The following is a 22,073-nucleotide window of genomic DNA, read 5'->3' on the forward strand; positions in this document are numbered from 1 at the left end:
TTCAAGAGATGGGAAATTGCAATTATGAGTAGAGATTTTTCTTGGAGAGAAGAAGGCTAAGAAGAGGTCTGACAGATGACTTCAAAGTTGTGAGAGGGCTGGTGCAAGTAGATCAGGGGAAATTGTTCTTGCTCACAAAAGGATCAAGAACAGAAAAGCACAGATTTAACGCGATCTGCAAAAGAAGCGAATGGCATTTGAGAAAAATGTTTTCCATAAAACAAATGGTTAGGGTTTGGAATACATACCCTGGGAATGTGATGGAGACAGTGTCGTTCAAGGCATTCAAAAGGACATACAAATACTGTACAAGGGTTACAGTGAACCGGAGAATGGCAGTAAGTCACTTGGATAGCTAGTGCAGACACATTGGACTGATGGCTTATTCTCTACTGTAACACTCCTGTAGGACATCTGGGATTTGAGGGAACAGGCCAAGGGTGTAACTCCTTAATAAATCAAAGTTTATGAAATTAACAACACAAGAACCAAGGAAGAAGCATGAGTTACAGTAAATGGATTAACGTCAATTAAGGTACAAAAAGAGAACTGAAGAGAGCAAAATGAAGATTGAATTAAGTGAGCAAGAAGAAATAAATAAAATTTCCAAAATAATTCATTTTAATTTTTAATAAATATCCAGAATTAAACCTGAAACAGTGAAACTCCACATCTGATGTTGTTAATCATCTGGATCAGAGAGATTGACCGCCAGTTGAAATAGATGTTAGTGTAGCTATGGTTCGTGGTCATACAAGGTTGTGTGTGAATTTCGGTTGAGGAATGCCAGATACAGTGGCTTTACCTGATGGTTGGCTGCTCAAATAAGCAAGAATGATCCTTCAATTGGTCATCAAACCCACATTTATAACATTCAAAACACGTTATCTACCCACTGTCCGATGTGATTTTGTAAATTAGCCACACTTGCTGCCCAATTTTGAGTGCTGAATAATCACACTAATAACCAAATCTTGGGCTTGTAAGATGATTCATTTATGCTTACTATGAACACATGGAGCCTCTTCATGTAAACAAAAGAAATTTGTTCAAATTTTGCAAAATCTTTGGAATTACCTGAGAGCTGAGGAAGCTTATTGTTCCCTATTGCTTTCTCCATGGAAACACCTTGGCCAATTAGAATTGACTTGCCAGTCAATATAACACACTTTTCTACTGTTGTATAAATTGTTGTGATTGTTTCAAATTTGGCATTCTTCTGTTTGTCTTGATAAAGGCAAGTTCGTGCATTTTGGCAACATCTTCCTCTTTCCAAGAAATTACTGTGATCTGTTTTAATGGGTGAAAAATCCTATTTATTTTAACCAATATTGCTTCAAAATACGTATTGTGAAATCATTTATTTTCTTAATCTTTTTAAATAAGCAAGAAAATTGTCAAAAAATAGCTTTGTTTACATTATAGCCTTCAAATAATATCACAATATCTAGTGGTTGGTGTTGTATTGTTGATATTAATTGCACGCTTCAGCAAAAGTGTCTAAGTATTTTTCTTTCATCATTTGTTTTCATTTTGATCGCTTTTCTCATTGATTAACCTTCAATAGATTTACTAAGTACGTGTGCTCTTCAGTTTTAGATTTAAGTGCTTCGTTGAAATATAAAGGAGCACTGTTTCATAAAGAAATGGTAAACCTTTCCCTTTAACCTGAAAGAGAGTAGAGCAGATGGATGTGTGTCATTGGCATCGCAATACTGCCCCCAGTGGTTCAGCTGGTAAATGAAGGTAGCAAAGACCCAAGGAAACCAGAAAGGTCCCAGGTCTGTCATGAGGCAATGATATTGTCAAGGCTTTGATTCGTGGACCTTGACCTTCTGAACAAAGGAGAGAAAACTTCAGTCAGGATTCCCACTTGTTATCAAGCAAAACCCATTGCTAGATTTGTCAATGTTAGAGCGGTGAAGTCAGCATCCAAACCAAATTAATGCCCGTCAGATTGAAACGCTGTTGAACCCCAATTCTATTCACTTCTGAACTATAGATAATTAGTCAATATACCAGAGCGTCATAAGCACCTGTGAAGCACGTCCATAAAATGTGTCAGCTCCTTCAAGAGATGAGGGGAGAAAATGAAATCAAAGGGGTTGTGGTTGTGGTTGATATTGCGGTTTGCATGATTTGCTCAATGTATCATGTGGTTGTAAAAAAGCAGGAAAGGTTTGCCAGGCATATGTTCATGGAGAAGGTTCAACATAACTTGGTTCTTTCATGTAATATTCCTGTTGTCATCCGAGTATACAGTCATTATCAAATTCTACTCTTTTACAGTCCGTTCCACCAACAGATGGTGACAGTGATATGATCGATTTAGGTCAAAGACCGAAAAATCCAATACCGAACATTCCTACGACGCTAGACAGGCAAACAAATTGGAGCAAAGATCTACCTCTTCCTACTCCAGAACAGAAGATGCGTCAGCAAGCTGAGGCTATTTCCTCCTGTGTTATTCCCATCAATGTGACCGGTACAGTTTCACCTTTTTGTATTGATAGAGAAAAAGCTATGCAGGATCAGGGTTGAGTAAATGCACAGAAAATGTACTTTCACATCTGTGTGGAATTTTGTAGGAATATGAAACTTCTCATGATTTTGTACAAATGGTCATTCTCGATAGTGACTACATGCCCCCATTCTGATAGACAGTGGGAACCTGAACTTGATCATATCCTTATCCAACGCCCACGTCCACCACATACCACACATGTACCCGCACATAAACATGCCAACCAACCATAAAGAAACCACCTACACATCCACATGCACACCCACCAACCACACATAATCATACCACTTATACATGAACACAACATTTACATGTGAACACACCATCCACATGTAAGCGCACCATTTGTATATAAACATAAATCCGTACACAAACAAACTGTGCACACAGACTGGTGTTTCCTAGGAAACAATCAGGAAAATAAACATAAGTTGGTTTCTCCTCTTTAGGTAGAGAATAATGTAGCCGTTAACAGGATTACATTTGATTTTATTGAGTGAATATAGAGAATTACAAGTCATTCTAAAGTTTCATTCATTTCTCATAGTTCAAAATCTAATATGCAGCATTAGGTTCATAAATAACACTTTATATGCAATTATTATTGGTGAATATTACATTAAATGATACTATACTGTTAAAGATTTAAGGTTTAATAAATCCAGTTCCTTTATGCACTTCTTTTATCGTGTGTATGCCTTTAAATACACTTGATAATGTATGTTAAAATAGCAAAGATTCAAATTTGTATCCACTATTATATAGTAATTTAAATTTGGTCATGATTGTATGAATTTGAAAAGAGAAGTTAGTGAATAGGCAAAGCTTTCTGAACGTTTGTTCAAAGCTGAATTTTCACACTAGCAATCCATCATAATAGTTAGTAAGATTAATGGCCCCATGTAAACATACTAAAGTACAAACCAATGTTTTAGTCATTTGGTTGAATTACACTTTAAAGTACTTGTAGCAAAATAATTATTTTCAGACACACAATGGTTTACAAAAATCTAAAGAGGATCTTATACTGTGTTGTCAACAGTGTTGCTGTTGTAAGGAGACCATGACAGTGTCTCATCAAGTTTGCCTCAAGAGTAGCTGAGTCACAGTTCTATTTTCAGGCCTCCATTCAGTAAGGTGTTCCTTACCCAGGATTTCTACAATTAGCCTCAGCATTCCTGGTTTAGGGAGTGGTCAGGCCAATCTGGAATATGTTGCTGATTGGTATCCATTGGCTCCTGCTGCTCCTGATTAGTAGATAAGAACAGGATTGGTATGAACGCTGATATGTCATGAGGTTACGTAGCCTGACAGCACAAAATGCTGAGATGCATTTATAATTAAAGGTCACTTGACAGAGGTACCATGAGGGATAAGTATATGGACTTAATATCCCAGCAAACACATGTTGGGATTTGGAAAGGGAGGAAAATCCCTGCAAAGACAGAAAAAAAAAGAAAATGGTACTTTGCAGGATAATACTCTAACCTGCGATCATTAGTCTGATTTTATAAATTGGCAGTGCTCTGCAGAAAAGTAAGCGCCAAGGTCAGTGTGCCCTGTGTGATTTTCTACCCAGTGTGAATGCAGAGGTGTAGAACTCTGTGCCTAAATTTCCAAGGTGTGCCTCCTGATTGGTCACAGCCCATGCAAATTCCCAGTTTAGTAATAAAGAAAAAAGCACTGCACATTTAAAGATGTTTTGGTTTGATATGCTGTCATTAAAGGTTACGCAGTATCCAATCTGACTGGCTCATTATTAATACGATTACTTCATTTGCAATCATTGACTGATTGTTTGCACTATGTTCGCCTCATCAATGCTTTCGGTGATGTCACAAGCACAGACACCATGGAAACACCAATAACAGTTTGACAACTGATGCAATGTCATCCACAGCAAGCAGGATGCCAGCTTCCATTTAAATGTAAGCAATAGATGGCTATGATGACAGTATAAATTATTCCAGGTTGCAGTGACACCCTAATTCTCAGAACTGCCCATTCCCTTCAGAGGAATAATTTGGTGCATTATTTTTTTAATCCACTGGTGACTAAAAGCAAAACTGTGTATAAATCATGACCCGAAGTGCCAGAGAATGTGAATTTGCAGGAGCCTGGTTCCGATCAAATTTTCCAGGTGACTTCCTGTTGCCTGATATTTGGGGTCTTTTCCACAGAGAATGTTCTGGGGACTGTTCCAGTGCCTGTTTGAGAAGTGGTCATCAATTTTAGCTCAAAAATTTTCAAATTTGAAATCAGAAACCTGTTCTTTACAAATTCAACTGCGATGTTTCTGCACCTTGCAGGCAAAGAAACCCTTCCCTCCTGTGTTAGTCACCTCAATAAATGTAGTGTATCACGTGAGTTTTGTTTTTGAAGAATCCAGCCTCTAAAACTTGCCTCCTTTTTGAAAGATACAGAATCTTTCCGAGATGCAGTTCCACATGCCTCAGTACCTAACTATTCTTTCTGTGTGGTCCTGGTCAGTGAGTGATAGCAGGGTGCTTCACCAGGATAAACTAATTACTTTTCCATTGTATTCAAATTAGGGGTAACATGACGATTGAAACCATTGGTCTTCTCACTCATCATACAGGAGGTCCTCTCCTTTCTTCGCCCTCTCCTTTACAGGGTTTCTGTAAACGATTTTAGTGTTCTGTTCCAACTTGGTAATAATCCTGGGAATTTAACGTTTAAACAACATTGTTCGCCCTGGCTGTAACAAAGGCAAACATTTTAATGGACAGACAAAAAGCATTCTTGGTCAATTATGTGTAAAATAAGAATCGTTTGAGCAGTAATTGTTCATTAAAAACTGCTGTAGGGGTCATAATCTGAAATTTTAGGGTCATCAGCTCCATGGTAGCCATAATTGGACCCCATCTTTGAGCTGTATTATTTTTTGTAAAGCACTTGAGGAGATTATCACTTCTTTACATACCTGAAAAATCTAGACAATTCGTGAAGCTACTTAGTCCCTTATTGGTTATTCTTTCCCAATGCTCAAAGTTCAGACTGGAACAATACTACTTTTTATTAGGTTTAAAGTATTTCTTGGTATCCTCCACCTGTGACGTTAAGGATAATGCTGGAAGGCATGGATTATGTGCTGTGATATGAAACAGTTTTGAATCTGATGTAATTGAATGGTGGATTTTGCTAATGTATAATCTGATCTATGAAATACTTCAGTTCCACAAGCCTATCTCACTCACCATGAAGTGTACCTTTCTTAGCCCCCACATCTAAGTATCGTTTGGCATAATGTTAATACTTTCTGCTCCCCTTATCAACTCATCCTCTTTTTGATCAGAGGTGGGTGACCTGTGCTGGAGTGTTGGCCATGGTATCTTCAGATGACCATTCTTCAAAGTGAGCACAGCCTCCGAGGAATGGTTGTGGGCTACTCAAATAGAAGAAGCATTGTTACCTCACACCAGCCTTAGTTAACCTCTGGGCACGTGCTCACTTGTCTAAGTGCAGATATTGGAAACTCAGCCAATTTCTCCTTTTCACAGTCTGATGGTCACATTGTGTTGACCATTCCACATGGCCTAAAAATCAATCAGCTCACTGTTACCTTTTTACCTTTCCAAGTAAACTGATGTTTTGTGATTTCTAAAGATTAGCTCCCTGAGGTTTAACCAAGTGCTTCCTGGACTTTTTCCCACTGTGAATCCATCTCAAGGCGAGGAACCTGTCAGTGAGCAGTGGTGGATGGGGAGGACCTGTGAGACCAGGTGGAATGGAGTCCAGTTATGGCTGCCATGGAGCCGATGACCCTAAAATTTCAGATAATGACCACTACAGCATTTTTCAATGAACCATTAATGCTCAAATGACTCTTAGGTTTCACATAATTGACCAAGAATGTTTTTTGTCTTTCCATTAAAATATTTGCCTTTGTTACAGCCAGGGCTTACAATGTAGAAGATACGAGAAACACACATTGTGTCCATGAGTGTTGGTATGGCTGAATTGCAGGTCAGTGTTGTGGCTTGAGAGCCAGTTTTTGGAAAAAATGTTGAGTAATGCCCTCAATCCTTTTATGAAAATGCTCCGTATAGTATATACTTAACTGGATTGCTTAAACATGATTTAGTACTCATATACTAAATAGGTTAACTATAATTAGAATACTTTTGAAATCTTGCTCAGTTTCCTTTTCCTTTCTCACTTATAGGAGTGGGCTTTGAGAGGCAGGTCATCGGCAGATACTCTTTTGTTCATCCTCAATCTGTGCTGCACCGAAGACGGAAGCTAAAGAGACGAAAAACTATCAGTGGAATCCCCAGGCGTGTGCACCAAGAAATAGGTAACACTTTAAAACCTCTCTGACATAAACCTGGTTTGGAATATTTTTTTTTCTGCAACGTCTACCCATAACTTTGAAATAAACCTGAGAGGCGGAGGTAAATTGGTGTTAAATCAGAACAGATTATTCTCACTCATGAGAAGTTTGATTTCATTCAACAGCTTTTATGACCTCATAATGTCTTTAGTGTAGCCATTGTTGTAATGGCACAGCAAGATCACACAAACAGAGTTGTGGCAGTCACTGGATATTTTAATGATGTTAGTTCAGGTCTAAATGTTGCAAAGGACACCTGGCCTTCGAAGAAGCACAGACACAGTGTTAGTTTGATGTCTGGTCCCAATACCAGTTCCTCTAGCAACGCAAAACTCTCTTGGTTCAGATGAAAGCAAATTACTGCTGGCGCTGATGTTCTGAAATGAAAAATAGAAGTGGTGGAGATGCCCAGCAGGTCTGGCAGCAGTTGTAGAGACAGAGAAAGAGAGCTATTGTTTTCAGTCAAGTATGACTCTTCTTCAGCACTGAGTGAAGTGTCAGCCTAATTTCTGTACCCGGGTCTTTGGAGGAGGATTGAGCTCTCAAGCTTCTGACTCAGAAAGTTGATTTGATGCCTTTCTCCAGCAAAAAACAGTCTATTATTATTTATGCTTTTTATTCTGAGATGGTTCTGAATTCCAGGAGATACCTCATGGTCTGGTGCTTACTTGCCATGTAATGATTGTTGTAAAAGTCATGAATGACAGAAGTTGCCCTTAAGACCCCAATCTGCCACTGATATGATGGGAAAGTGAGAATCATGAGCTACCATTGAGAGTTGCTGAACTTGATCCCCGCCCCGGTTGGCATCAATCAGGTTGGTATCTACTGTAGCCCTGGGTAGTTCAGGATGCCAGCAGTGTTGGTAGAAGAGTCCAACTCTTGGGATGGGTCTGAGGGTGATGCCAATGGGACTAATTTCAGAGTGCAGTTAAATGTGAAATTCACACACCTTATTAGAGAACAGAGTTTACTTTGTGGCAATATTTCATCTCCTGGTCCAGTCCACCCACTTAGATTGTTAAACTGAATTATGGGCAGCACGGTGGCTCAGTGGTTAGCACTGCTGTCTCATAGCGCCAGGGACTTGGGTTCAGTTCCCACCTTGGGCGGATGTCTGTGTGGAGTTTGATCATTCTCCCCTTGTCTGTGTGGGTTTCCTCCGGGTGCTCCAGTTTCCTCCCACAATGCAAAGATCTGCAGGTTAGGTGAATTGGCCATGCTAAATTTCCCATAAGTGTTGAGGGATGTGTAGGTGAGGGGTAAGTATAGGATAATAGGGAAGAGGAATAGATTTGGGTGGGTTACACTTCGGAGGGTCAGTGTGGACCTGTTGGGCCGAAGGGCCTGTTTCCACACAGTAGGGATTCTGTGATTCTATGAATTGCTGGCATCTTGCTAGTGTTCAGTGGGGTCAGAGGAGACAGACACAAAAGGGAGCCTCACAGTTGATATTATCCTGTCAATGCCCTCTGCTTTTCACTTGTCATACCCCGTGGGACCAACACCATCACCTCTCATCACTCCCTCCCAGGGGAGCTTTGGAATGGGGACCTGATTGCAGGAGGTCCCAGTCTACTCCATTGCTGCCACATCCCTCCCTGTCTGTCAGAAAGCCACTGGTACTGAGTCAATTCAGGGCCTTTGTGTATTCAACTAGCTTCCTTGTCATTTTGGAGAATAATCCTTGACTCCATGTTTCATTTATTTTGCTAGCAGATTCTGATGGATCTCCCATGGCTCGAGAAAGGAATGTGATCGTTCACGTTAACCCAGAGTTGGACCTCCGTGTGGATGAGGCACATTCCACCGGCGGTCGTTCTGGGACTAAGGACTCCGAGTGCCAGACTGAAGATATTCTAATTGCTGCCCCATCAGCGAGGCGGGTCCGAACTCAACGTGGCAACAGCATCACATCTTCCCTGTCACATTCCGCTGGGAATATCCCGGTCTTGGCCGATGATTCAGGCTCGATGTTTCTCGCACCAATTGACAACCACGCCCGTGCCCGCAGCCTTTCCCGCGAAGGCCTTAGAGAGTCACTGTTCCCTCACGAGTTAAGCCAGGACGACAGCGTTGAGAGCATCACTGGCACTCCGGAAAAATACCTGCCCGACCCAGAAAGGGCAGAGGAGGAAGAGGACGAAGCGAGTTTGTTTATTCAGAGTTCGCAGACACATCATTCAAAGGGAGTCACTGTCCAACCGCAGCAAAGTCCGGGGAGCGAAGCTCAGGGAACAAAGATGTCCAACTTTGTGCCAGAGGGCGATTTGGGCAACAGTGAAATCTCTTCAAATTCAGATACATTTGGTAGTCCGGTCAACAGTATCTCCAGTGGAGGGGTTCTGTTGAGCAGTCAAATCGATCAGAAGGAGGACCACCAATCATCTAGTGGAAACTGGAGTGGGAGTAATTCAACATGCCCCTCCCAGACATCAGAGACCATTCACACTGCATCTTCACCGCCCCTGACTGGATCTTCCCACTGTGACTCTGAGTTATCCTTGAATACGCCCGCTCACGCCAACTATGATTCAGCGGGTTTCTTACTGGAGCAGTACCCGTACCAAGGAGATAAAGTCAGAGGCCACAGGGCAAACTCTTTCACTTCCACGGGGACAGATGTCGTGGAAGATCTCAACACAAGTAACACGAGTGACGCTGAATGGAGTTATTTACACCATTGCCATGATGCATCTTGCAATCGGGATTTCAGTCCAAGGCATTCGAGAACAAATAGCCTGGGATGCCCAAGTTTTGCCAGCATGGGTACGTGTGACAGTTTTGTTGAGAGACCATCCTCTTCCAGAACTGATTCGGGCTCACATTTCTCCGTGGATACTGAAGGGTATTATACCTCCATGCACTTTGACTGTGGTTTAAGAACTAGTAGAAACTACATTTATAACTATGCATCCACAGGCTCCAATGGAATCCAGAGTACAGAACATACTTCAGAACTCAATGAGCTCCCTCAAGCAGATCCTTTAGAGTTGAGAAAGCAGAAGCATCGGGGCCAGAGTATTGCACTCAAGAAACCAAAGGCGAAACCAGCCCCACCAAAACGCAGTTCATCGTTGAGGAAGAATGACGTTTGTACAAGGGAGAGTGATCAGAAAAATGAACCAAAGACAAACAATGTACAGGAGAGGACAACATCGTCTAGAGATGCACAGAAATCTTTGCAACTTGACCTAAGTCTTGCAGCTGAGAAGTTCAAAGACTCCATGCTGCCTATGAAAACAAACAGTCCTTGGGATAGTCAAATTGGATATACACATGATAATGATTTATCAGACCCTCAACTCACCCCTTTAGGCATGCCCTCCTTCAAGGATGAAGGTGCTGTGCAATCAGATTATGCAGGTCTCTGGCTCTTAAATGACTTAAAGTCTAATGATCCTTACAGATCATTATCAAACTCCAGTACTGCCACAGGTACGACCGTGATAGAGTGCACAAAGTCTCCCGAAGGATCGGAGTCACAGACATCCCAATCCGAGTCCCGAGCTACCACTCCATCTCTCCCCTCCGTTGAAAGTGAGTTCAAGCTGTCCTCTCCTGATAAGTTGGCCAGTTTGGCATCGCCGTCGAGTGGGTACTCGAGCCAGTCTGGCACACCGACCTCAACTTTGCCTACCCCTCTGTTCCCGGGTCCCCTGTCTCCAAACAGCGGTAAAAGGAAGCCCAAAGTTCCAGAGAGAAGGTCTTCACTGCAGCAGTCTTCCACAAAGAAAGACCTCGAACTACCAACTATACCTCCAACACACCTTGACCTAAGTGCTCTTCAGAATCTGTTTAAAAGCAAACCTTTTGCTCACAGAAACCAATTGCACATCTCAAATCAGAGCAAACCGAGAGAGGCATCTGAAAGAACCAACACCAGTCCATCTATTTCCCTTGGCATAACTCCATCAGTTCTGCAGTCTGTTCAGCTTCGCTCTGTTAGTAAAACCAAGCAATCCAGACTGGAATTCCAAGAAGTCCCTGACATAACAGAAGGCCCAAGTTATGCAGAGGCTATCTCACCACCAAACAGAACTGAACCGTACACTTACAACCGATCGTTAGCACACAAGTACAACGAAATTTCCAGCGCACCTCAACCGTTACAAAAACCATCCCCCACTGAAGCCAACCCAAGCATTTTGCCTTTAGAAAGTCAGCTTGCACTTTGTCTCGAAAATAAGTTGAATAGAGAGTGTATGTCGCCACTACCCTTAGCTTCTATCGCAGCAAAGTCTCGAACACAACTCACAGTATCAGACGAGTGCCCACCAAGGGCTGAACTGGAAGATGACCAAGTGATTGCAACTGAAAGCTGCCAGACGGTCTCTGACAGCTGCAAGTGTGGTGACAAAAAGAATTCGGTCAAGCTGGGCTCTCCACACGAAACAGAGCGAAACTTCCATGATTCTGGTAAAGAGTTACAGATTGAGGTATTTGCCCAGGAAACAGGAAGTAAAGAGGAAGCTGGCAGTGTGCACTCTCCCTGCAACAGAGTTACAGAAGCTCAATCAGCAGCAGAACTGGAGTCACCACCTGCAGAGAAATTGGAGAGGAAACTTGATTTTGACTCGGTCAGTGATCCGGAAAGTATACACTGTGACATACTTCAACCAGAATTAAAAGATGCCCCAAGGCTTGACAAAGACAGTGCTGAGGAGAAGACCAAAAGGGTACAAGATGGCTGTCCTGAAAGTGCTGCTGATCATAGCAGAACTGCAGAAGCTGTGGCTGAGAGTCCTAGCGATAGCCAGTCCAAAGACCACCTGGGTAATTATTTCCTTATTTTCTGGCAAGTTGTACATTGAGATTGTTAAACTTTGTACTTGGTAGCATTAAGTTAATTTCTCCAGTAACGTTTCCTTTCATAGCACAAAGCTTGACTATTTTCAGAATATTTTTGGTCAAATTAACCCTTGCAGTCAGTTTACGTATCTAAATCAGTCCGAATAATTACATAAAACAAGCATGATCCAGGTTGACATTCAGAGCTCCAGTGAATGTTGGCTGCTACAGTTCATCAATAAGATGTTCATTTCTGCTGCATCAGCATCAAAATTCTGATCTTTTCACTAAAGGTCTTTCTTTAATCTCTTTGTACACGGGCATGGAACATACATACTTTTGCTTTACTTTATGAGCTTCACAAATATAAGGTGAACATCTTTCAGCAATGTTTTTCTGATCATTCTTTAGATCAAGCCTTATACACTGGAACTGAAATTATGGTGCATTGCAATAAATGTTCTTAAAAATTCAGTACAGTTGAGAATGCATTCAAAAGCCCTATTATGTAAGGATGGTGAGGTGGGGGGGTGGGGGGGGGGGCATTTTCTTGGAGATGGACTGCACAGCCCAGGTGAACACCAAACATTGGAAGCCGAGTGGGAGATGTGCATTTCTGTACCAGAACTTGGTCAATTTCCCTCAACGTACAGGAAAAGAAGAAACATTGAGCAGGCTAGTTTAAAGATGCACACTCTGACTTGTCCAGTTTTAAGATCTTTACTGTTTACACTTAAGTAGAGTTTTGGAATACTGAATTTTCCAAGTTGTAGAAAAACATTGATTTTTTTCATTATTTGGATGTAGTACTTTCAGCACATATCCTTTATATATTAAAAAAAAAGCGTTGATTTAAAATGTCACCCAAGGCATATTCAAGTTGTCATTTTCTGGATGTACGTTTGCTCGCTGAGCTGGAAGGTTCATGTTCAGATGTTTCGTCACCATGCTAGCTAGCATTATCAGTGAGCCTCCAGTGAAGCACTGGTGTTAGTGACCCGCTTTTTGTTTATACGTTTAGATTTCTTTGGGTTGGTGATGTCATTTGCTGTGGTGATGTCAGTTCCAATGTTGTATCATTTCCTGTTATTTTTTTCAGAGGGTGGTAAATGGTGTCCAAGTTGATGTGTTTGTTGATTGAATTCCAGTTGGAATGCCATGTTTCTATGAATTCTAGCGCATGTCTCTGTTTGGCTTGTCCTAGGCTGGATGTTTTATCAGCTGAAGTGGTGTCCTTCCTCATCTGTGTGTAAGGATATTCATGAGAGTGGGTCATGTCTTTTTGTGGCTAGTTGCTGTTCATGTATCCTAGTGGCTAGTTTTCTGCCTGTTTATCCAATGTAGTGTTTGTTACAGTCCTTGCAAGGTATTTTGTAAATGACATTAGGTTTGCTCACTGTCTGTACAGGGTCTTTTAAGTTCATTAGCTGCTGTTTTAGTGTGTTGGTGGGTTTGTGCGCTCCCATGATGCCAAGAGGTCAGAGTAGTCTGACAGTTATTTCCAAGATGTCTTTGATGTAGAGGAGAGTGGCTAAGGTTTCTGGACATGTTTAAAGATCTGTAACAAACACTACATTGGGCAAACAGGCAGAAACTAGTCACAAGGACAATTGAATATCAACTAACCACAAAAATACATGGCCCACTCTCATGGGTGTCCTTACATACATATGAAGAAGGACACCACTTTGACTGGGACACTTCCATCATAGGACAAGCCAAACAGAGATAGGCACGAGAATTCCTAGAAGCATGCCATTCCAACCAGAACTCTGTCAACAAACACATCGACTTGGACCCCATTTACTACCCTCCAAGAAAAAGAATAGGAACTGACATCACCACAGGAAATGACATCACCAACCCAAGGAAACTTAAACATATAAATAGAAAGTGGGTCACTAACACTAGTGCTTCACTGGAGGCTCACTGATGATGTTATCTAGTATGGTGACAAAATGTCTGAAAATGAACCTTTCAGCTCAGCAAGCAAACCTATATCCAGAACCTCAATTTGAGCTACAAATATTCTCAAAACCTGTCATTTTCTGTTTGGTCATAAGTTTAGGAGTTGTGGTGCAAGAATATTTTATAACTGTTTAATTTTGGGGCCAATAGAAATTGCACAGCAAATATTTAACACTGATTCCTGGACAATGCAAATATATTTTGTGATTGTTTTTGACAATGTTTCTGCAGAAGCAGTTCGAAAATAAAATGTACTTTTAATGGTGAGATATTTAAGCAAATTTTCTCTCCAAAGTTTTTTTGAAACTACATCATCAGAGATGTGCTGAATGAAAGGTGTTTTTCTCTGGCAGATAATAATAACTTGTCTAAATAGTTACAGGGAGAAATGTTTTCTAACATGAAGTCGGTAAAGACAGTTAAACAATTAAACCAGAGAGATGCAGACATTTTAGACACACTTAGAAAGTTAGCAATCCTGGACAAACAGGTAGATGACAACCCACTGAAGGTATAGGATGATTGTGATTATACATTACTATACAATTATTGTGAAGAGGAGATGTAAAGTTGAAGATTTTCAGCTTGCACTCACCAGGACTAAGGCACATGAGCTGTTAACTGTAAACCTAAATTTTCAGACCAGGCCTTGATTGGTCAGGTTGTTGCAATGGGCAATACGGCAGAGAAAACATGTTGACCCAATCAGTGAACTACTCCCGCTCGTGTGAACTACTCGTGTCAGCAATGACCCAACCAATCAGCACCTTCTTCTCATTCTGTATAAATTGGTGTTCCTTCTCCAAGTCTGGTGTCCTGGTCCTGATGAGTTCAGGACAAAGAGCTTTGGCCTCACTTTTTTTTTAAGCAATGTTTAAATTTCATACCACAAGCAAATATTTGTACAACTACATGTTACACAAATCGACTTGAGTTATACTGGTTTGAACTTATGCTGTCTATGTACATGAGTTGTGAAATGAAGCTAGTTAACAATTTACATCAAGCCTCAATTCATGAAGATTGACCTTGGAGTGAGTATTCTTGGAGTGACTGAGGAAATGTAAGGTTATAACGAGGCGTGCTATTGCTGCAATCTTAGTTGTAGATATGAAGCAACCTGAGTCAACTCCCACAAAAGATGCTTACAGAAATGACCTATACCATTGTAGCTCTGATTCTGAACATAATCTTCTGTCCAGAGATGGTAGTTTCCAAGGTGGGAAGGTTATTTAGTTAGGCAGGGGGTGATGTCATTGCCTCAACACTGCCACCTTCCCACACCCACCAGAATGAATGCCCATGGTGAACTTCACTGGCCAATTGGAGCCTTTCAAGGGAATGCTTCGGCTAGAGGTAATCAATGGCTGACAGGGGGACTGGTCATCAGGAAGCAGGGATCCTGATAAGAACTGTCCTCTGTCTTTCCTTCTTAACCCACATTAGGCACCCATGGCCTCAGTCACCCATAATCCTGGGAGTGGCAGCTACAGCCTCCTCAGTGGCATTATTGAGTACAAGAGCTGGGGGGCTCTGACTGACCCATCTCTCACACAAAGTGGGTTTTCTGCTCCTGACATCATGGTTCCTGGTGAACGTTCTCCAGTGGCCTTGCTACCTGCCTGTTTGGCACGTTGTTCAATGGCCTTAGTGAAAATATAAATGGTGAAAAGTGGTGTCATGTTATTTCTCCAGCTAACAGGCGAGCTCCCTGCTCCAGAACTAGAGTCAGCCTTCTTTATGGTGGGTGGACACACATTCAATTTGAATTGAATACCAAATTATTCTCAATTCTTGAAAATCATCCAGCGCAGTAATTTGAAATGTTGCACAGGCTAGGATTCCTAATGCATTTTTGGTTAAAATATTCTATTAAGCCACAGTAAAATCTCATTAAATGCATCTATCTCATGAAGGTTTTGTGCAATTGTTTGCCAAAATGAATCGAAATGTTAATACACTAAGACACCAAGGAAATACTGCGTATCTTTCTCGTCCACAGATGTAGAACAGGGTGAAAGTTGTTTGACTTCTCCTTTGGATCTTGAGACGAATGAAGATAATGTATTCATATCACCAAACAAACTCCGTACAACAGAGGACCTTTTTGCTGTGATTCACAGGTCAGGAGTCTTCACAAACATTTCCATGTACTTGTCTAGAAAATGATCTGAAAATAAATTGCAGGCGTTACTCGTGTGAATTCCAAGTGTTTCTGTTTCAGGAATGGCTGGGAGTGATAATGAGGTATATAAATCTTCTGAAAGGTTTTGGAAACAAGATTGTGGCAGTTGTGTTCAGACACTGATTGAAATTTTTGTATTGGTTTTTTGAAGCAAATGCTTTTTTCCTTTCTTACTGTGAATGTATAAAAAAAATGAAGTGCGTATATAAATTTTCTCCCTTTGCTTAGCAAGTTTACTCCATAAAATGGTGAAGAAGGATAGATAACTGGAAGAAGAGTAATTCAACAACAACAGCTCCATTTATATAGCATCTTTAGTGGAAAGAAAAGTCCAGTGGTTTCACAGGAGCATATGGTTCTTAGCAGGGAAAGATAAGATAAAGTATTTTTTCACTGGTCGGGGAGGGTTTGAATTTAAGAACTGGGAGATTCTGCTGCAATTGTACAAGGTGTTGGTGAGTATTATGCACCTGGAGTATTATGTACAGTACTGGTCTCCTTTATGACTGTTGAGTCCCTACAGTGTGGAAACAGGCCCTTCAGCCCAACAAGTCCACACCGACCCACTGAAGAGTAACCCACCCAGACCCATTCCCTCTACCCAATATTTCGCCCTGACTAATGCACCTAACCTACACATCCCTCAACACTCGGAGCTATTTAGCATGGCCAATTCACCTATCCTGCACATCCTTGGACTGTGGGAGGAAACCGGAGCAAACCCACGCAGACACGGGGAGAACGTGTAAACCCCACAGATAGCCACCCGATGCTGGAATCGAACCTGGGTCACTGGCGCTGTGAGGCAGCAGTGCTAACCACCGTGCCACCCCACTGGGAAGGATATACTGGCTTTGGAGGCAATGCAGAGGAGTTTCACCAGGTTGATTACAGAGATGAGGAGGTTTCCCTGTGAGGACAGGTTGAGCCGCCTGAAACTAACCGCATGGTGGTTAGCACTGCTGCCTCACAGCGCCAGTGACCCAGGTTCGATTCCAGCATCGGGTGGCTATCTGTGGGGTTTACACGTTCTCCCCGTGTCTGCGGGGGTTTGCTCCGGTTTCCTCCCACAGTCCAAGGATGTGCAAGGAGGTGCTAGAATTTAGAAGATTGAGAGGGGATCTTAATTATGAAAGGGATAGACAAGTTAGAGGGAGGCAAGTTGTTTCCACTGGTGGGTGAGACTAGGACTGGGGGGCATGACCTCAAGATGAGGGGGAGTAGATTTAGAACAGAAATTAGGAGGAACTGCTTTTCCCAGAGAGCGGTGAATCTATGGAATTCTCTGCGCAAGGAAGCAATAGAGGCAGCCTCATTAAATATGTTCAAGACACAGTTGGATGGATTTTTGCATGGGTCTGGGTGGGTTACTCTTCAGTGGGTCGGTGTGGACTTGTTGGGCTGAAGGGGAATTAAGGATTATGGGGATCATGCAGGTAGGAGGTGCTGAGACAATGGTCAGACCAGCCATGATCGAAGCCGACTCGATGGGCTGAATGGTCGACTCCTTCTATTGCTATGAAACGATGACAGTTCTGGCTCACTCATTGTTATATAAAAAAAGTCCTTTTCGTCCCTTGAATCCTTTCACCAGCTCCAGGTTGAGTGATCCAGTTGCAGTCTCTGGGAACCTGTGACTCCAGGTGCCTAGGTGCAGGATTACACACCGGGAAGGCTGGGCCATTTGAGGATTTACATCCAATAAAATTGCAGTCAGTTTGGAGGCAAGTCCAGAAGAAAGTCACTGAAAATGCAATAACACTGGTAGCAGAGGAATTAAAAAGAACACTAAACCGAAAAATAATTAAGTGACAAAAAGGTTAACATTTTAAAATTTTACTACCTTGATCAGAAAAGAAGCCAGCTTGGTGGTCTTCGAAGGAATACAAATGATGTCACCCAGTGGCCAAAACATACAACTGCAGGCAATGAATTTGAAATCAGCAACTACTGGGGACTGAGTATGATTTTACAACTTGAGTGGCTCAACTGAGATTCATCTCAATTATTAGATTAGATTAGATTCCTTACAGCGTGGAAACAGGCCCTTCGGCCCAACAAGTCCACACCGACCCTCCGAAGTGCAACCAACCCAGACCCATTCCACTATATTCACCCCTGCCTAATGCACCTAACATTACGGACAATTTAGCATGGCCAATTCACCTGACCTGCATATCTGTGGGATTGTGGGAGGAAACCGGAGCACCCGGAGGAAACCCATACAGACACAGGGAGAACGTGCAAACTCCATACAGACGGTTGCCTGAGGCGGGAATTGAACCTGGGTCTCTGGTGCTGTGAGGCAGCAGTGCTAGCCACCGTGCCGCCCCAGTGAACTGAAGCAAAACTTTAAAATATGCAAAACGTCACAGTCTTTAGACTGTAGCATCCTCTTATCCTCAGTTCATAAACAACAAATAAAGCAGATGTCCCTCTGTGTTACAGGTTAATCTGTTAAGGTCTCCTACACCCAGCTAGGCCATAAACAATTAATCTCCTCCTGAATGTTGTTGTCTCTTCCTTTATCAGTGTTTAGCCTACCCTGTCACTTCCCAAGTCCTTCATAGAACATTTTTGTTAACACTGTCTCCTGTTTGCATGGATGACATTGATACCAAGCTGCAATATGGTTCACTCCATAGAAATTTGAAATCTGCCTCAGTTCTAGTACAGAAAGCACAAGACCCTTACAGTCTAAACTTTTCCCTGAACACAACTACATGCACACACAAAATTTTTTTTTAAATGTATGAACATCCTGTCATTTGTGCTTTAGTCCTTTTTCTCATTATCTGCTGATACACCAACTTGAACTGTTTTCTTGGTAGTTTTTGTCCATAGTAGTGATTTGCCATTGCCTCCTACTCTCCAAAGGACAGGGCAAGGAAGCAGGTGCAAAGTCCTACCTTAGCCAAAATGGGAAATCAAACACACTCTGATATTCAACCACCCAGCTAACAGTGATCATCAGCCTCCAAATCATAAGTTGCAATTGTCAAGTAGCAACTTATTTTATTATTGCCTGGCATGACATATGGTATAGGGCAGTTAGAGGAGGTGTAGCAATGAAAATACTTATCACAATATCTGTCATCATGAAGCTCCATCATTCATTTTATTGAGGCCAATCAATTTAGCAAGTATACAGAGTCTATGGGACACTTGTGAAGTGGGTTCAAGTCCTACCTGCTCCAGAGGTTGTAATAACTAACATCTCTGACCAGATTGATGAGAGAATATCTGCAACAGATCACTCCTCCCCTCATTTGTACCTTACCGTTCATCCTAGCTCCATGTCCCTTGATACTCTTACCTAATAAAAATCTGCTCATAACAGGCTTAATCCTCCCCCACCCACCCCCCAAGAACCAGAGCCAGATATCATATGGAATAGGCTGTCTTCACTCCCGGTCTATTGTCTGAAGTGCACTTGTTGGGTTGAATTTTCCCAGTGTTGTGCAGATGCATTTGGAGACAGGTCTGAGAATCTTCTTGTTGTGATTTTGTTGGCGATAGGGTCTGATGGTAAATTGACGAGATCGGTCAACTTGAAAATGGCACTGGGATCCTCCCCATGATGTCTGAGCCATGCACCCCTCAACGAAATCAAAGTCTAGCCATTGTTGGAGGTGGCCCCCAAATAGCTCACGGCCTATTGAAAGCCACTTCCAGATGACCACAGTGAGACTTTTAGCCAGACAATGCTGTGGCTCTCTGAAGCTCTATGTTGTCCTTAATTAGCTGGGGTTACAAGTTCATTGAATGGAAGCCACAATTGAGCCTGACATTGGGGTCTCCAATTCTCAGCAAAGTGCGGCCTTACCTGTTTGGTTTAGCTCATCAGTTTTCACGGATTCTTTACTCTATATAGAAGCATTTCTTTGACAGCTCTATCAAAGGTCAATCATAGGACATTGGAATGGGAGTAGGCCATTCAGCCCCTTGAGGCTGTCCCAACATTCAGTGAGATCACAGCTGATCTGTGACCTAACTCCATACACCTGTCTTAGGGCCCAAATCCCTTAACAGTTTTGCTTAATTTACATTTATCTATCTCAGATTTAAAATTAACAACTGACCCTGCATCCACTACTGTTTGTGGAAAAGAGTTCCAAAACTTTATGTCAAGAAGTGCTTCATATCATCTCTCCTGAATAGTCTGGCCTTAATTCTCAGACCAACCCCCGAGTTTGAGAGTCTACAGCCAGTGGAAATAATTTATCTTTATCTATGTTGTACTTTCCTGTTAATTTCTTAAAACTCCAATCAGATCACTCTTCAACCTTTTCAGTTCTGGAGAAAATAGGCCTAATTTGTATAATATTTACTCATAACTTAATCCCTGAGCCTACGTATCATTCTTGTAAACTCACATTGTATTCCCTCCAAGGCAAATATATCCTTCCTAAGGTATGGTGCTCAGATCTGCTGCAGGATTCCAACTGGGGTCTAACTAGGGTTTTGTATAACTGCAACATAACCTCTGAATCCTTGTACTCCTGTCCTCTAGATATAAAGGGCACCAGAGTGTAGATCAGAGTGGGGCTGGAAATGCGCAGCAGGTCAGCGGCATCCGAGGAGCAGGAAAATCAGGCAAAAGCCCTTCATCAGGAATAGAGGCAGCACTCAATTCGCCTTCTTGATTATTTTCTGGACATGTTTGTGCCATTTTAAATATCTCTGTCCCTGAATCCCTGTCTATGTTCCCTCAGAGCTCTCCGTTTACAGGGAACTCATGCTAGAATACATTGCAGGCATGCAGCAACCCAGCATTTTAAAATTCATTCATGGGATGTAGGTGTCATTGCCTGGGCCAGCAATCATTGTCCATCCCTAAGTATTGTTGAGGTTGTGGTGAGCTGCCTCTTTGAACTTCTGTAGATGATGGAGTGTGGGTATGCCGTCAGACTTCCCAGCTTCTGGCCTGCTCTTGTAGTCATGGTATTTATATGGCTGGTCCCGTTCAGTTTCTGGTTACCGGGGTCTTGATAGTAATAGGGAATTCAGCAATGTTAATGCCAGTGTTTGCCAGTTGGAGATAGTCCTTGCTTGACACCTCTGTGGTGCAACTGTTCTGAACTCAAGCCTGGATATTGTCTCACTGTGCTAATGCACATGGACTGCCTCAGTATTTTTAATTGTGAGCTTTGACAGCAACTTTCGACAGCATTCATTATCAGTAGATGTTAAACCAGACATGTTGAAACCACAATGGAGAACAGATGGCTCCGTAAATTGAGGAGATCTTCAGATTTGCATCAAATTTCACCATTTAATTTGAATGATTTATTTAGTATGTGATATAAATAGCATCTCCCAATTAGATTTAGCTCTGATCTTCATACAGATGACAGCTGAGTTTGCTCTTGGGATATTTGGGTGCTTCAACAATCTGGCGCCCTGAGGTGAGCTGTTCTCTCAAACAGTGGATCCTGGAACATTAGGGAATGTGCATTCTGTGGATTTTCTGACCATTAAAAGGGAGGGATGTTAACCTGAGAGTGATGGTTGTACAGCACTGAAACAGACCCTTCAGTCCACCCGTCCATGCCGACGAGATATCCTAACCTAATCTAGTCCCATTTGCCAGCACTTGGCCCATATCCCTCTAAACCCTTTCTATTCATATACCCATCCAGATGCCTTTTAAATGTTATAACTGTACCAGCCTCTACCACTTCCTCTGGCAGCTCATTCCATACACGCACCACCCTCTGCATGAAAATGTTGTCCTTCAGGTCTCTTTTAAACCTTTCACCTCCCACCTTCAATCTTTAGCCTTTTGTTTTGGACTCCCCTATGCTGTGAAAAATACCTTGGCTAATCACCTTATCCATGAACACTGCTGTCACTAGTGGAAATACCAGATTGTGGACTCCACAATGACTACTGACCTTTCAACAAATCTTTGAATGTCAGAACATTTTCTAACTAACCTGTTTAGAGATGTTATCACACACCTCTGGAGCAGATCGGACTTGAACCCTAGTCCCCCTGGTCTTGTGATAGGGATTCTATTTCTGCACCACAAGAGCCCGAGTTAATCATGTTTGTAGATATTTTGAATCAATCTGTTCAGCTGTGTTATGACGCATGTCTGAGGCAGTTGGGAGTTGAACCCGGGCCTCCTGACCTTAACACTGCTAAGGACACATGACTGCACCACACTACCCCCCCCCCCCCCCCCATATGGAAAATGTCACAAGGTACAACACAAAGAGTCATACCAAATCATCTGTATTAACTAG

General features: G+C 42.1%; 1 protein-coding gene across 6 annotated transcripts in view; it reads left to right on the forward strand.

The window, feature by feature from the left end:
* The window catches only part of nhsa (Nance-Horan syndrome a (congenital cataracts and dental anomalies)), a 404,585-nt gene that overhangs the window by 376,954 nt on the left and 5,558 nt on the right, over positions 1–22,073 (forward strand). For 5 of the 6 annotated variants that reach the window (XM_072584442.1, XM_072584440.1, XM_072584444.1 and 2 more), the window contains 4 exons: positions 2,290–2,485; positions 6,711–6,842; positions 8,595–11,654; positions 15,640–15,760. In XM_072584442.1, the coding sequence (XP_072440543.1) occupies positions 2,290–2,485; positions 6,711–6,842; positions 8,595–11,654; positions 15,640–15,760 (3,509 nt within the window). The remainder of the gene's footprint in view (positions 1–2,289; positions 2,486–6,710; positions 6,843–8,594; positions 11,655–15,639; positions 15,761–22,073) is intronic. The other variant, XM_072584441.1, reaches the window with a different exon arrangement.

The sequence above is a fragment of the Chiloscyllium punctatum genome, chromosome 15, assembly GCF_047496795.1.
Source record: "Chiloscyllium punctatum isolate Juve2018m chromosome 15, sChiPun1.3, whole genome shotgun sequence".
Taxonomy (NCBI): domain Eukaryota; kingdom Metazoa; phylum Chordata; class Chondrichthyes; order Orectolobiformes; family Hemiscylliidae; genus Chiloscyllium; species Chiloscyllium punctatum.